The sequence below is a fragment of the Gymnoscopelus braueri genome (genome assembly GCF_963280865.1).
Source record: "Gymnoscopelus braueri genome assembly, chromosome: 16".
In the NCBI taxonomy this organism is placed as follows: Eukaryota; Metazoa; Chordata; class Actinopteri; order Myctophiformes; family Myctophidae; genus Gymnoscopelus; species Gymnoscopelus braueri.
Genome location: NC_137616.1, coordinates 23,498,924 through 23,515,454, shown reverse-complemented (window position 1 = coordinate 23,515,454; position 16,531 = coordinate 23,498,924). Strand labels below are relative to the sequence as shown.

Below are 16,531 nucleotides of genomic sequence, written 5' to 3'. Positions count from 1 at the left end.
ACAATCCTGACACATTGTAGATCTGCTATTTTTGCCACACATGAACATCCTACTATGAAGTATAAAATATGGCGGTGGTTATGTTATGTTTTTTTTTTTTTTGTGGTGGTTATAGTTTTTTATGGCCCTTTAACCACCTAACCGCCTAAGTGGTTAAAGGGACAGGTGCCTCAATTATGGATCTGGATATACAGTACATATCATACAGATGGATGAAAACCCTGTACTTTAAAGGTTACGGGGAAAAAAATATCTATTTAAAAATGTAATCTTTAATAGAGCATCCTTATTTTGCGACTGAAGATTATAAATACTTGAAAAGCAACCATGGATATTTATGAGCAGGTGCATGATGATGACGTATAGGTTCATGAAATGAGTTCTGTTGTATGAAGGACCATGTGTCAATTCACATACAAACATAAACAGTTAAAACACAGTATAACTGTGATAAGGGAGGCCATAATGTTGCGATGCCACAAATAGAATGAAATGCTTTTGTATTGCCAAGATGACTTAACCACCTGAGCCCCCTAGGTTATACTTGGTTGTAAGAGGAATAGCTAAAACAGCTGATCTACAAGGTTGTAGAGCTGCTATTTTTGAATTTTTTTAAATAGATTTCACCTATAATTGCATGCCCAAGGATGCCAGGTTGAAAGTGGTTAATAATCTGAACTGTGTTGGGCAGTAACTATTTACTAATATTAGCCATCAACCAGAGTATATTATTGCAATTGCCTAAACTGTAATAATATTTAGTAGTTATTAATCCAAGTAACTTTGAGTTACTAAGTAACAATGAACGTATTTTGTTTTTGATTGAGATATATTATATCAAACATGATGTTAAGTCACTTATGAAAAAAAGAACACATCTACAAGCTATCAACATGTTGCAAAGTGATACATTTTTAGCTTGTAGATCTCTTAAATAGATCATCTTTTTAAAGGGATATTTCACTTTCAAACGTGTTTGGTCAGTGTCATTTTAACATTTTGTGTCAGAGGCTTTTGTGAGCACCTCTGACAGTTTTTAAGTTGCTTGATTCAGTATTTAGATATTTGTTTGATTTTTTTTCTTTTTCTTTTTTTTAAATAAATGGAAAAAGTAATGGAAAAAACACAGTTTCCTCATGCATTAGAAGGCCAATACCGGTCACCAGAACCAAGGACGGGCGTTTTCAATAAATCCAACATGGTTAAAATGGAGTTTGAAGTTACAATGGGTTTGTGTAGGAAGGGGGTGTGTCAGATAAAATGAATATCAAATATCTAAATACTGAATCAAGCAACTTAAAAACTGTCTGGGGTGCTAAAAAAAGGCCAGATTAGACATTAAAATGACCCCAAACATGGTTGAAAGTGAAATATCCCTTTAAGCATGTGCCCTCTCACAAAATTATTAGGTAGCTAAAGTAATACAGTAATACTACTTGTAATGTAACTAGTTACTCTTAAGTAATAAGTAATGTAATATTACTAATAAGTAAATAGTACTATTACTCTCCCTAAGTAACTTGCCCAACACTGGCCATGAAGCTAAGACGTTTGTCTGAATGTAGGTTGACATGTTGCAACAACAATACAAACGGGTCAGATTTCCCTCTGGCTGCTTTCGACCTTGGTTCACACACATGCAGACATGCAAATGCAGTAATGCACATACAGTACACACAAGGGCATGCATATCCCGACACATGCAATTAACCTCTCGAGGAACACGCAGCCATAGAAACAGATACTCAGATGCCAGAGAGGGTCAACCACTTTAATGATTTCCACTTAACCCCCTGGTTAAACAACAATATAAAATGGTGTTAATTTTACTGAGAAAGTGTATAAATGTGTTCAAATGGTGGACACATTTGGTTCCATTTGTACAAGTCTCAGAGTTAAATTAACTAATTAACTATTTAACAGAGTAAAGCTCCTGTTTCTGGCACTCACATTTCACACATTTTGTTTAGGGAGGAATATATCATTTGTTTCCCGTTGCACAGTATTAGTGTAAATTTTCATCTTTAATGAAGTATCTGTCACATTGACAAAATAAGCCTAAATCATTCTCAACCCAAAATATTTTGATGAAGTATTACATAATTAATGAAGTGGTTATTAATAGCCTGTGGTGAACACCCTTCATGTGCAGTGGCCTCTGTAATATCTGCCAGCTCAGGATAGTCTGCCAGCTCATTGCGAGCTTTAAGATCTGCTATTTTTGCATAATGTTTGTCTATTATGACATGCCCACAATAGGGATGCTGGGGATCATGTGGTCAACATTAAAATAGTTGGTGTTTCTGAACTACACAGGAGTTGTTGCAGATCAAGATGTGGAACTGAGTATGAGTACTTTCATTTTACTTAGTTTCTTTTTCGGGATGCTGAAAGGGGGAGGTCAAACTGTACATATCATGCCACCATACAAAATTAGCTAAAACCAAACCTTCAAACAATGCTGCTCCCCTGACACTTAAAGAATTCAGTGTCAGACAATGTTTCAGTACCTAATGTAAAGAAATAATCAGTGTCACTCTCACCTGTGGGTGGTGTGCTGATCCCAAATTACTGAGTCCACATGGACCTTCAAGGGAGAAGGATCCCCCCCAAGCCACTCAAGAGATCCACGTTCAGTAGTATGAATTAAATGTATGGCGCCTTCTTGGCCCTTTGTGCTGCGGGATCTGTGATCTGCTTGGCCACATACAGAATGGACACACCCATCTAGACACAAAAATACTGCCACAGCCTGCTCTGTGTCACGACTCACGAGCATTACTTAATAATACCACTGCACACTGGTACAAGTATTCATCTGTCCCTTTATTCTCTCTCTCTCTCTCTCTCTCTCTTTATCTGTCAATCTTTTCAGCAGTACCAGTGTTGGATCATTAACCAGTCACCCCCCCCCCCTCCAGGCTCCTCCAATCACGCCAGGTAAAGAAAGACGAGGGGAATGACAGAGAGAAGTTAAGGGTGTAATGATACAGTATGTTCACCTCATCAGTGTCTAATTATGTGTGTATGTCTGACTGAAAGTTATGGTTTTGTATAGTTTCCAGATATTTTATTTGCAGACAAAAAAAAATGTTTTGCTTTGGAATTCATTCAAATGTGCATTCTAAATTATATTCAAGTTTTTTTTAGTTACCCAACATCTTTGTTCTGCACATCATACATGGACGTTCTAAAAATGGCTTCTAAATCAAAGGGAATTTTTATGCCGGCTGACTGCCAGAAGGCAAGGATGACAGCTAACAAGATCATGTGTAGGTGGAAGACAACAGCTGGAAAATGCTTCCACTTCCACGTGCAGGCTCTAGTTTTCCACATCAAATAAATGACATTGGAGGTTTTCCAGATCCGTCATTACAAGAATCTAAATGAGGCTGAAGGGCTACCATTGTGGCAAGAGGGTGAGGAACTTTATTGTTCTCAGTTAATTATTGATACACGGTCTGGTTAATCAATCCCTAAAGACATCAACGACCCACCGTTTGGAGATAAAAGCGTTAGAGCTGTGGAGTTAAGAGTGGAGCTTGCGACAGGTAGTGTCTGGGTTATTACATTGTTTCCACTCAGCCCAACAACAGGACATGCTATATAACTGTCAAAACAAAGATGCCAAGATGATTTTGTGTATCCATTGACACAATTAAGACTGATCACAACAAGAGACCCAGGTTGAATAAATGAGCAAGTTTATCCTTAGCACAGCCCTCCACTCACCGTTACTGAGGCAAACAATAAAAACTAAAAACTGCCAGTTTACGTTTTTTGTTTCATTTATAAGATTTATTATGGAATACAAATGTAATTAATGCATTAAATTATAGGTACATGTGCAGACAAATACAAGAGTGCATAATACATGATGGTCTTTACATGATGGTCTTTACTCAAAGTAGAAAAGGTGCCAAAGTCGATTTTTTTTTATAACATTTTCATTGTTGTTATAGCTGGTGCAGAGGACGTAAAAACATTTGTATTTCAAATAGTACATATCAGTAAATGTACATTTCTTCAGTTACAGAGTTGAATGTCAGTTCATTCTATTATTAATGGTTATTTAAATATAGCAATAGCAGTTAACGTGAAGAAGGCGATTTAATATTTTTCTATACAAAGCCCTGGTTCACAAATAACGAGACATTTTTTTGAGAGAAGCAGAAGAATCCTGAAGCAAACTCAGGGTCACATCAAACCATCTTCCCATAATTAGCCATATCAATAGGCTCACCATCATTGATACAACTTCCACTCACAAAGTCTGGGGCAATCTGCTGCAGCTACAGTAAAATAACTATCCGCCAGTAATAGCACATGAGGTCATTGACAATAATATGCCTGGGGATGGCGTAGGAAGGTACCACCAGCGATACAGAGCCATAAAAACAAACGGTCTTTGCAGAAAGTCACCAAGCTCTGAGAAAGGCAGTAGGTAATGTACATGGATTGTGTGACTGTAGCTAGTGAGACTGTCATCCATTTAGGCAATTGTTCACTCTGGAAAATTTTAGAACTGCTTCAATTTGGCTATTGGACCATCCTTGGGTCAGCGGTGAAGAGAATTATGCTGAAAATGCCTTCATTAATTTTGAGAACTGTGGGGCCCAGTAAATACTTTGATCATTTACTTATCAGAGCTTGTAATAATAATATCAGAGCTTGTAATTGATTACTTATACTGCAAAGGCTGCCATTAACAATGCCATAAAATTGTCTTTGAATGTTAATGTCTTATAGATAAGTAAGTACTAGGTAGCCTTAGGGACCAATGGTTCCCAAGTAGGGGTGTGCCGATATATCGTCCCGCGATATATCGCGATACGTTTTCGTGACGATATGTATCGTTTTGGAGGGAAAAAAATATCGTTTTGATTATTATTATTTTTTTACAATAATAATAATCAGGCATGCAAACAGCCCCGAGGTGAAAAGGGTGACATGTTATTTTTTTTCGGGTCAGGTGTCACACTATTGCCCTATTTGGATTCAAAACGGCTATTGTAGCTGAAAAGCTACAAGTTTGCATGTCTGAATAATGCAAAAACAGAATTATTTGTTTGCATTTGCTTTTTTTCTCCCCCATATATTTTTATAATAAAAAAGTGCGTATCGAAATCGTATCGAAGTTGTGAGCCCAATATCGTATCGTATCGTTTCGTGAAATTAGTGTAACGGCACACCCCTATTCCCAAGCCATGTGGCCCATGGACCAGGAGCCTATTTCAGTGGCTTGATTTACCAGTACATCCCCTGGCCATGATGTACAAGTAAAACCCCGGGACATGACGCAAGTATGCTGCAGGGATTTAACCCCCAATTCAACCGCATTGTAATAGATAATGTACGATAATTAAAACCCTCCTTGCTAAACAAATTTAAAAAACAACTTTGATATCAAGTGCTAATAGTCATGTGCATGATTAATTTACAGTACTGTACCTTGGAAGTTGTATCAAAGGTGTGGCATGACGAATCAATTTACTATTGTTGAGGCCTGAGCAGTTTTATGGTTGATGGTGATAAGAGTAACTACATTCATTACATACCAGATACTGTATATCATTGCTGTCAGGCAGAAACCTCTTATCTCCATATTTTTTTAAATTTTCCCCCGTAAATTTATGCCCTGCTTGTTCATACTACAGCGCCACACAAAAGCATCAAAAGTAGCAGATCTACAAGCTCAAAAAGCGACATGTTTTGAGCTTGTAGATCTGCTACTTTTGCTACTTTTGAATTTTAATCCTAAAAAAGGTACGTTTTGGAGATGTGAGGTTTCCACCCGAGAGAGACGATTATGTTCTAGAATAGACCTTTACAGCAATAGATATTAGAATATTCAATATACTGTATAATGCAACTCCTAATAAATAATTCTTCAAAATAATGATGTGCAAATAAAATAATTACAAAACTGAAAGGATCTTAATTCAGTAAAAACACTTATTGAGAACCGAACACATTTCAAGTTCTCCGGAGAGGCATGAATAGTATTCTTAGATTAAATTCTTAGATAGAAATTGTGCGTTATTTTCCACATTAACACTGATAACACTGCAATGTCCAGTGGATAGAAAAACTAATATAGGTAGTGTAATCAAATTAAGAAAAAAATCTCAATTATTTTTTAAAAATGGAATTCTACATTTAGTCAAGTTGATATTTAGATATCAAAGACTGCCAAAGACTGCCAAAATGTGTGGGGAAAAAGGCTTTTGATTGAAATGGCTCAAGTTGACAAAATATAGATATTTAATGGTAGCATAGCACGTAGTATAAAATATTACTCTAAAAAGGGCACTCAGTGGAGTGCAAATCTCTACCAGAAGTCATGGTCCTACCTCCCTCCATCATTGTTTGTGTGTTGCATGCAATGACATCCTTTTGACGTTGTGCGCATGGATGAGAAGGCACAGAGCAATGGAGGAAAAGGCTATGATAAAGGATATTGATCATTAATTGTGTCAATTATGTTTGTACAGGGGTGCGCTAGGAACAAAAATCATGGCAGGAATGACAGCGGCTTCCATTTCTGTACAAATTGACATAAAAATGTATCCGAGGATACAAAACAAGCAGTAAATCATTTTTGGGGCACTAAGTCAGTGCTTCTGTTTGGGGAATCACCACTACATGTTGTAATAATAACCCTCATGTTTTACCCGTATGACGTCTCTCCAGCTTCTCCACTTTTTCCATCGTTCACAGTTCATTCAAGTGTGGAATGGTTCAGCCCTGACTGTATAATCAGGGTGACTGAGGTAAGTATTTGTCAGCCCACCGGCTCGTCCTTGATGCTGCACGCACGCTTCAGGTCCCCAGGGTGTTCAAAGACAGCCTGGATGAACTGTCCGAAAAGGCGCTCCATGTAGCCCTCACCGCGTGGGAAAAGGCCCTCCAGAAAGCCTATGTGTCCACCATGAGCGGTCACCAATAGGGCAACGTTGGGCAGGCGCTTGGCTGAAGCCACAGGAAAAGCTAAACCGAGAAAATGAGAGGGAGAGAAGTTGTTAAACAAGGTGAAGTAAAGGAGAAAAAAAAAAAAGAAAAGGAGAGCAGAAAAGGAGGGAGAACAAAAGAATATGACAGAAAGCAAAGATTCTGATGTAGCGTGTTCCACCATTACAGGACTACAATATTAAGCACTCTAGTGGTTCAACAGCTAATTGAACTAATTGATGTAATTGATTTAAATCAAGTAATCGATAATCGAAATCTTATTTTTTTCCCCAAAAATGTTCCAACATTTTCAAAAATAGCCGATCTACAAGCTGTTGTTGTGAGCTTGTAGATAAAATTGGCTATTTTTGTGCAACACCATTGTACAATGAAGTACAAAACAGGGCTTAAGTGGTCAATGAGACGAATTGATTTGGTAGATTTTTATTTTTATCAATCACAGATTTTTCACAGCGATTTGTTGATATATTAAAATATTATAATAAAAACACACTTCTCAATGAATCAACGCTTCGATTAATCAAAAGTCACCGAATTCATAGTTGCAGCCTTAAAGCACTAAAACAGACAATTCATGTAATAATGAAAACTTAATGTGTAGATGTCAGAGCAACTTCTCTTGAATTGCAACAGAATCCACTCACCTGACTGCAAAAGCAGTAGCTTTAACTTGAAATATCCAAAAGATGAAGACCGGGAAAGCATCTGTGTCATTTTAGATTTTAGCTATATTTTAATCAACCATTATATTATATAGCCAAAGTATATACATTTATACTTTGGCTATTCGAAAGATATACTTCGTGCCGCGCTATGAGCTTGTAGATCTGCAATTCTTTTTAAATCGTGAAAATTTGCACAAATCTTTGAATATAGATATTTTTTAAAGCGAACATTTTAAACTCAAAGTCTTTGCTTCTGGGGGTCCCTGGAACTAAATAGTTTGAGATGGGGGGTCCGCGGCCAAATACCTTTTGGGGGTCCTTGAAGTTTGTTGAGCACCATTGATAGCAACATACGTTTTTCAGAAAACTGCTTTAGAAGAAATGTTTATAATTGGCTCAGGTCTTAATGGTTAAAGACCTGTTCTCCCGTTGACTACTCACCATGTTTGGGGGAGAACGGATCATCAGCAGCATTGAGGCACAGGATAGGCACTGCCGTCCGGGGGAGCTTATAGTCCGGGCTGGCGTCATGGTAGTAGTCCAAACAAGATTTGTAACCAAACATCCCAGAGGTGTAGCGTTCGTCAAACTCACGGATAGTACGTGCCTTGGAAGGAGCGACAGGTTAGGCAAGGATTAAGAAAAACAATTCTAAAAAACAATACCAAAGCAGGAATGTGAAATGAGGAACAGACCATACCTTCATCACATAATCAATGTCCACCACCTTCTCCAGGATCTTCCTGTGCCTGAGAGAAATTATGCATAATTCCATAATTTGTCTGTGTTGTTTTTTTCACATTTACGTTTTAAGTTTTTTTTATCATTGTTTTTTTATTCAGCATATAGGGTAGGGTGTTCTTACACAGGGAAAAATATACAGTACATATGCTTCTTTTTCTTTTACATAAATACAGACAAATATACAAACATGTACAGGACTTCATAGTAAACATAACAACAAGGATACAAGATAATCAAATGGTTTAAGTAAATGAGGACGTTAAAAACACAACAAAACATTACCCTAGCCTTTCCCCTGCCACTTGGAGCTTTGGATCCCTCTCACCTCACCATATAGGCATATAGAATATTTCTTGAAAAGAGTCTAGGGTGATAATATTCTATTTTTGTGTCAGTGTTGTTAACCCACATCCAAATATCACACACAGCAAACCACCTGACCTGTTAATGGCACGACACAGGTTGCCAGTGAGGTGTCGGTTAAATAGCAGCCTGTTGATGGGTTCTTCCAGGGAAGCTGCTGACTGCAGTGCGTTCCAGCTGACAGACATGGTGAGGCCTGCCACCAGGCCAGAGTCGCTGCCCTTACGGGCCAGATAGTTCAGCAGCAGCATGCTGAGGAGAACATGACAAGGAAACGGCGGTGAGTGAATGTGAGAAACACGGATCGCAAAGGTGAAGCACTAGAAAGAACTTAACCACCGATGTCATTTCATTTTTGTCATTTTAGAAACATTTGGAAGAACAAAATTCCCAAAAAGGGATGCCAGGGTTAGTGTGGCTAATGGACAAAATGAGAGATGAAAATGTAACACAAAAATGGCACATGGCACCAATACTTTGCGTAACACAACTCACCCTCCCAACGATACACCCGCACCAAACAGAGGTGCTTCTGGGAACAGTTCCTTGACATGAAGAACCACACTCTCTAGATCTGAAGTGTCAGCTGCACAGAAGGTGAGGGGGGTCTAAAGGAGGTGGACAGAACACAGAAGGTGAAGGGGGTCTAATGGAGGTGGACAGAAGGATTACGGCTGTCTTGAGTTTCTATACTGTAGTGTGAAATCATTTTCTTGAAGGAAAGTAGAATCTATAATAATTATTGACTCCTACGCGACTTTCCAGAACATTTTCGGTCTCAGCCTTCACTTACATATCAATTCACAGTGCATTATAGGCAAAGCCCAGCTGCACCTGGTATCGCAGTCGTTCAGTGCTGACACCCCCCAATGACTCAGTCAGTAACTGCAAAAACTGTTGACTAACTCAAACCAGTTTAATTTTCAAACCCGTTTCATTTTCAAAAATCAAACCGTTTGACAGTCAACTCATTCTAACAAATGTGGTCAGTCTTTTGGGGGTGTGTCTTTTTATCAGTACAAGGACAGTAGGGGAAAGTAGCTGCTTGTTCTCCATATTCTTTGTTTGTTTACTTTTGCGCTGATTATCTCATTATATTCTGGTGTGCTAGACATTGGGTACCAAAACAACAGACCTCACAGTAGATGTTGGAATCATGGTGAAAAGTAATAAGGTAATCCTGAAATAACCCACCCCGAGATTCCTAGTTGACTAGTTAGATAACGGTTTAGTACAGAAAATGCAGCTGGTTCTACATTGCGTACCAGGCATTACCCTACTTACCAGCAGTTCCTCCCCTCCAAAGCCTCTGTTGTTGAATACCACACATCTGTAGAAAACAACACAGAAAGAATCACATCAGGCATAGCAGATCGATACCATATTTCCTCGTCATTTAAAGCTACAAACTATCAGATTTGATGTCTTACCCAGGATTCTAACCTGGGTCTCCCACAGGAGCACCAACATTTCTACTGCTGAGATAAAGATTACAATGTTTTTTTAATGAATTATAGCTTATGGTCTGTCTGACCTCACCTGTAGCCTCGTTTCGTAGCTTGCTGGACAGCGTGGAGCACATAAGTCTGACGACTGTTGCCCGTTAGGCCTGGGAGGATGAGCACGATGGGGCGAGTCGACGATTCTGGATAGGATACGCTGGTACCGTTGTCCACCCAGTCTAGAGAGATCTGACCACCGTCAGATGTGCGTATCAGCTCACTGGACAGTGGGAGAGGAGAGAACGAGAGAAAGCATAAGACAGACAAAGGCAAATGTCATTTTTTGACATATATAAAGAAAATATATTAGTACTGAAGGAGCAGAAGGATGGTGGACAAAGGAGATGATTATGCGAGATGGAGAAAGGAATGTTTAGGATGGGAAGATCTTGTACTATAGGATAAGTCTTACTTTCGATAGGTAACAGAGGGACTGGACTTGATGACAACGCGGACCAGGGTTTGTAACCGGCCTCCCCAGCACCAGGGAGTGGGGCGGAAGTGTTCAGCCACAACAGGGCAGTACTTTTGCAGGAACGCACGGAAACCATCACCACACACCAGGACAGGGGACTAGAAGAGACACGAGAAGGAGAAGTTGGAATGTGGTGTGGTGACTGGTGACTATACAATTACCTGTCAGAGAAACATGGATCCTCAACAATATGGGGTGTGTGTGTGTGTGTGTGTGTGTGTGTGTGTGTGTGTGTGTGTGTGTGTGTGTGTGTGTGTGTGTGTGTGTGTGTGTGTGTGTGTGTGTGTGTGTGTGTGTGTGTGTGTGTGTGTGTGTGTGTGTGTGTGTGTGTGTGTGTGTGTGTGTGTGTGTGTGTGTGTGAGTGCATGTGCGTGTGCGACTGTGCGTGCGTGTGAATAAAGCCTACAACAGGAGCGAGGCAGATTATAATGGCAGTAAGCTCAGCTCAGTAATGTGACAAGCAAAAACACTGTTACAACAGGGACAAACATGAAAGGGTACAAAGGGGACGAGTAAAGTGTGTGCGCCAACATACAAACACAGACTGAGGCTGTAGATTCATAGTAGCTCTGGTCCATAGCTCCTAACGCTATGGACCAGAGCTAGCTTCAAAGGTTAATGTAGCCTTCTAAACTAGTAGTTGCTGTATCCATCAGTGGACATTATTTTTTTAAATGTTGAGGCAAGATTTGAAATTAGATTTTTTCTTTTAAGACAAAATAAAATGTGCTCATTTATATTGGAATCACCAAAGCTAGTTTCCAACCTAGCCCTGAAACATGACTGTCATACCATGACAGTCATGGTGCCGAGTCCCCCTGGTCTAAAGTTGTGTTCGATTTTTTTCACATTGCCATCTCTCACATAAACATAAACGTTCCGATTTCAAATATAAAGTGCTTACCACCGAGCCACGGATGTTACTAGGCGATGCGGACCGCGATGAGTACCCGTATCTCCCGTATTGTTCAATAAAAAGCATTTTAATCCCATCGCCGGCCATTTTCTTTTTTTTAAAATTTTGGTTTTGTAGTGTATCAGAGTGCAATACACCTCCCAACCATTAGTGTCGCATGGTTGAAAGTATCGGAGACAATTTGGAGAAAATGGCCGGCGATGGGTTTTAAATGCTTTTTATTTAACAATACGGGAGATACGAGTACTCATCGCGGTCCGCATCGCCTTGTAACATCCGTGGCTCGGTGGTAAGCACTTTACATTTGAAATCTGAACGTTTATGTGAGAGATGGCAATGTGAAAAAACACAACTTTAGACCAGGGGGACTCGGCACCATGACGCTTGTATACAAGCGTCATGTGAACCATGGCTAGTTTCCAACCATACATAGTAAAACCTTCATTGTTAAATGCATCTCTTTGGAGAGTGCACAGTCGCTCATCTGAGCCATCTGTGCAGCCATCTGCTAGATGAATGTTGAAAAGTTAGCCTTGGATCAAGACTAGATATAGATGTATTTTATTTAGTCTCACTTTTACTTTCGTATATCATAGATATGCAAATGTAAGTCGATAAAATACATCTATGATAGTCTTGATTCCAAGGCTACAGAAAAGTTATTTGCCCTCCACTGGGAACCAGTAAATACTCAATAAATAAATAACAATGAGGATTTTACTGAGGAAAAAGCAAACATGAGTTATAGGAGTAAAGTGCTAGCCATCACAGAGACACGGGGATAGTTGAGAAGGAGAACTATGAAGCCATGGTAGTGGTGTCCATCCACCCGGGGACTGACCTGACCCTTGCGGCCCCACAGGCAGTACAGTGCGGCGGTGACGGAGCCGATGACCACAGTGTAAGGTCTGGAAATACATTCCAAGCATATTCTCCACAGATCCGAGTGAGATAAAAACATGACGAGTGAAGTTCAGTTCAGTTCAGCACTATACCTGGCAGTGGCTCACTGACCAGATAGAGTTACTCAGTAATTATTGAGTAGGACGGTGTCACAGGAGACTCCACAAAGACATGAATAATGTAATGTTTACTATAATGTTACAACACAGTGCCGGTTCCGGTGTATGAGCTAACGGTAGCCCATTGACACCACATGTCGGACGGTAAGGAGAACAAATAACACAATGTCCGCAAACCTGCCTTGATATTAGGCAACGTTAAAGATGTGATTCTCTTCGACTCTTCTAAGCCTCTGATCTGCCCAACAAAACAAAACAAACAAAACAAGTGACAAAGATTAAGACGAGACCAGATCAAGTTGAGACCGCGTCTACTGTTGTCCTAGTAACAGCAGATGTTGTCCACGGTGAAAGAACACGTAGCTGTCCTCGTCAATGCCTGTTGTTTTTTGTTTTCATATCACAATGTCAAAACATACCGATCTGATTCTTGTTTGGATGAAGAAACGTCAGACAGACGAACACTCACGTTGCGTTGGGCGCTGGCTCTCCGTTGGTTTTGTTGTTGTTGAGAAACAGGAAGACTCTTTCCTGTGTCAGTCTCTCTAACAATAGATTTAAACGTTTTATAAATGCTACTATTCGCCATTGGAGTCATTGTGTGTAAGGTACAATATCTATTCAGCCCATTTAAAGCGTGGAAATAAACGCATCAATGAATACATAAATAAATAAATAATTGTTTATCCCCTCGGGGATTCGAACCACTCCCAATGTCAGCATAAATTCACCAGACAGGTGCTTACACCAGTGAGCCATTCTTCTCACAACAATTGCGTACCGTTAACAACTCATACAGTATACAACCAGCCATTAAAAAAACAAAACAGACATGGTCGCCAGATCAACTTGAGACCTCAAGTCACCACACTGATTTTATTTTACTGGTCTCTAACACACGGCTGTTTAGTACAGATTTGTTTCTCAAATATCTCACCATGATCATCTATTATTCATTATGTTATAGGCTACTTAGAAATAGTAAATATGACGCATGATAGGTTAGATAAACTGTTCGTTTATGATCAATGGTAGGCCTAATGATCAATGGTTATTTATATTGACCAGATCTGTAGAGGGCGCAGGTGAGTAATTTAATACTCACCTGCAATACATATTTTATTTTCTGCACAAAAAGTGTATTATACAGAGAAGGTGGTGTGCTGAGATGTAACCCACCGTGGAGAATAGTTTTTCAGCAACACAAAACAGCCTTTGTTTCGATGAGTAGCAAAATCGTTTTCTTTAGTTTTACTACAGTTGGAGACCTCGCACGGTAGTGGAATTTGCAGTCAATGGGAGGAGCACCGCTCCTAACGGAGACCAGAGCTCTAAATGGACATGCCTTGAAATGCCATTTTCTGTGCAGCGACTGCAACTGTATCTTAAACATACTATTTCCAGGTGATTAGATTACATAAACATTAGCTTCAATAATTTGTAGGACATTTAAAATTGACTGGTCAATAATCACGTCACTGTAATGTGGGGTTTCAGACACTTTTGGCCATATTTTCTCTATAATTGGTCATGTTATAAACAGTTTATCTAACCTATATCATGCGTCATATTTACTATTTCTAAGTAGCCTATAACATAATGAATAATAGATGATCATGGTGAGATATTTTAGAAACAAATCTGTAGTAAACAGCCGTGTTGGAGACCAGTAAAATAAAATCAGTGTGGTGACTGAGGTCTCAAGTTAATCTGTGACCATGTCTGTTTTGTTTTTTAATGGCTGGTTGTATACTCTATGATTTGTTTATGGTACCTATTTGTTGTGAAAAGAATGGCGCACCGGAGTAAGCGCCTCTCTGGTGTATTTATGCTGACATTGGGAAGAGTTCGAATCCCAGGAGGGAATGAACATTTATTTATATATTTATTAATTCATTGATGCGTTTATTTGCACGCTTTGAATGGGCTGAATAGTGATTGTACCTTACACATGTTGACTCCGACGGCAAATAGTTGCATTTATAAAACGTGTAAATCTATTGTTAGAGAGACTGACACAGGAAGTGGTTGTCTTCCTTTTCCTCAACAACAACAACAAAACCAACGGAGAGCCGTCCACAACGCAACGTGAGTGTTCGTCTGTCTGGCGTTTCTTCACCCAAACAAGAATCAGATAGGTATGTTTTGACATTGTGATATGAAAAAAAACCGGCATTGACGAGGACAGCTACGTGTTTTTTTCACCGGGGACAACATCTGCTGTTACTAGGACGACAGTAGACGCGGTCTCAACTTGATCTGGTCTCCTTACAATTTGAAACAGGGTCCTTGAAACAACCTTAAACGTTAAGGGTCGTATGTTCATCATGGCTTGTTTATCTTTCAGCTTCCGGATTGTGTCGTCACGTGACGTACGTGTGCCTATGTTTTGTTGCAACCGATCATAACAATTGAGATGTGCAGCACCATCTAGTGTTCTGGAATGTGTTAGTGCTCTTCATGTTGAAGGTCAACTTTCCAGATAGCCAGTGGTGGAGGAAGTTTTTGATTGATTGAATACTTTATTAGACATAAATGCAAACAGCACGGGTACAGTCATACATTTGGGCTGAAAGGATAACACAAAAAAGTCCTGAGGACTTGTTTCCATCGTGGTTGCCTAAGTAGGCCTACTCTGATATTTGTTTTTACTTTAAGTAAAAGTAGCAAAGCCTGTATTAAAAAAATGTCTTGAGTAAAAGTACAAAAGCATTGGCATCAAAATATACTTACAGTACCAAAGTAAAAGTAGTCTACGTTTTTATATCTATAACTCATCACGTCGCGTGATGAGTTGAAATAGTTGACTTTTATAGTAGCCTTTTAGTTTGGCCATTTTTTAATAGAAAAATATGTCTTTAAGTGCATGTTTTGTAATAATCTAAATCTGCAAAAATGACTAGCAACTAAAGCTGTCAATTATTTTAAGTATATTAACTACAATATTTGCCTCTGAGATGTAATGAAGTAGTATCAACCCATTTTAATATTCAAGTATATGTACCTCAAAATTGTACTCAAGTATGTATTTGAGTAAATGTACCTATACTCCCATCAATGCATCTAACTTGCACAATTTTGTGTCACTCAACATCCATAGCACTATTTACCTGTGAAATAAAAGCTATCTGCTAAACATGTTGAAAGCAAGGTAATCTTTGAGGTTTTGCCAACCTTTCTCCTTCACTGGGTTGCAGTTGCGTGTTTAAATCACATTTTTGTACTCCTTGGCTTTCGATGATTCAGACTGAGTTGCTGTTTCCACTACTAGGCAATGGGTCTATATGTTGCACCCTCTATGCGTTTTCTTCCCCCGTTGTGTATAGTCTTGCCCTTTACTGTAAATGTGCTTTATAAATAAAGTAGATTGGATCGGAGTAACTGCTTCAAATCTCCTCACAGCTTTATATGACCTCTTAAAATGAGTTGCCTTTCAGGTAATAGTCCCTAAAGTACAGGGTAAACTGTAGCGCCCTTAGTCTTTAGTTCATGTTTGACTGCAGGCGCGGTGGTCTCAAAAACGCAAAGGAAAACTGGCAGAAAAAGACTCGCTCTCTGCATAAACTATTAAGGAAGACTCCTTAGACTGGCTAAGAAAATGTTATTCCTAGGACCTTCGTCAGTGCTAGTATGCTGTATGATAGAACACTGACGAAAGTCCTAGGACCAAAACGTTTACTACTTTGCGCAGCTATAGCAAAAATATTTTCCTTATTCGACCTTGACAGACTCCTAAATCTTTAGGTGTTCGGTCATTTATCACCAAACTTCTTTAAAGTTTTAATAACATATGGTTTCATGTTTACCGCTGCAGAGAACACCAACTCTAATTTACATTTTTACAAAAGCCAGTGGATGAGCATAAAGTTTTA

At 39.2% G+C, this 16,531-nt stretch overlaps 1 protein-coding gene across 1 annotated transcript; it reads right to left on the bottom strand.

The window, feature by feature from the left end:
* Nucleotides 1–3,815: 3,815 nt before the first annotated feature.
* Nucleotides 3,816–12,874, bottom strand: LOC308103919 (phospholipase ABHD3-like). Its single transcript, XM_080454128.1, has 9 exons — nucleotides 12,479–12,874; nucleotides 10,659–10,819; nucleotides 10,284–10,466; nucleotides 10,029–10,074; nucleotides 9,240–9,352; nucleotides 8,823–8,996; nucleotides 8,338–8,386; nucleotides 8,079–8,244; nucleotides 3,816–6,990 (listed from the first exon to the last, which is right to left on the bottom strand). Exons 1-9 carry the CDS (start codon nucleotides 12,596–12,598, stop codon nucleotides 6,785–6,787), a joined length of 1,218 nt encoding a protein of 405 aa, XP_080310254.1. The 5' UTR covers nucleotides 12,599–12,874; the 3' UTR covers nucleotides 3,816–6,784.
* Between the last annotated feature and the right edge of the window lie 3,657 nt (nucleotides 12,875–16,531).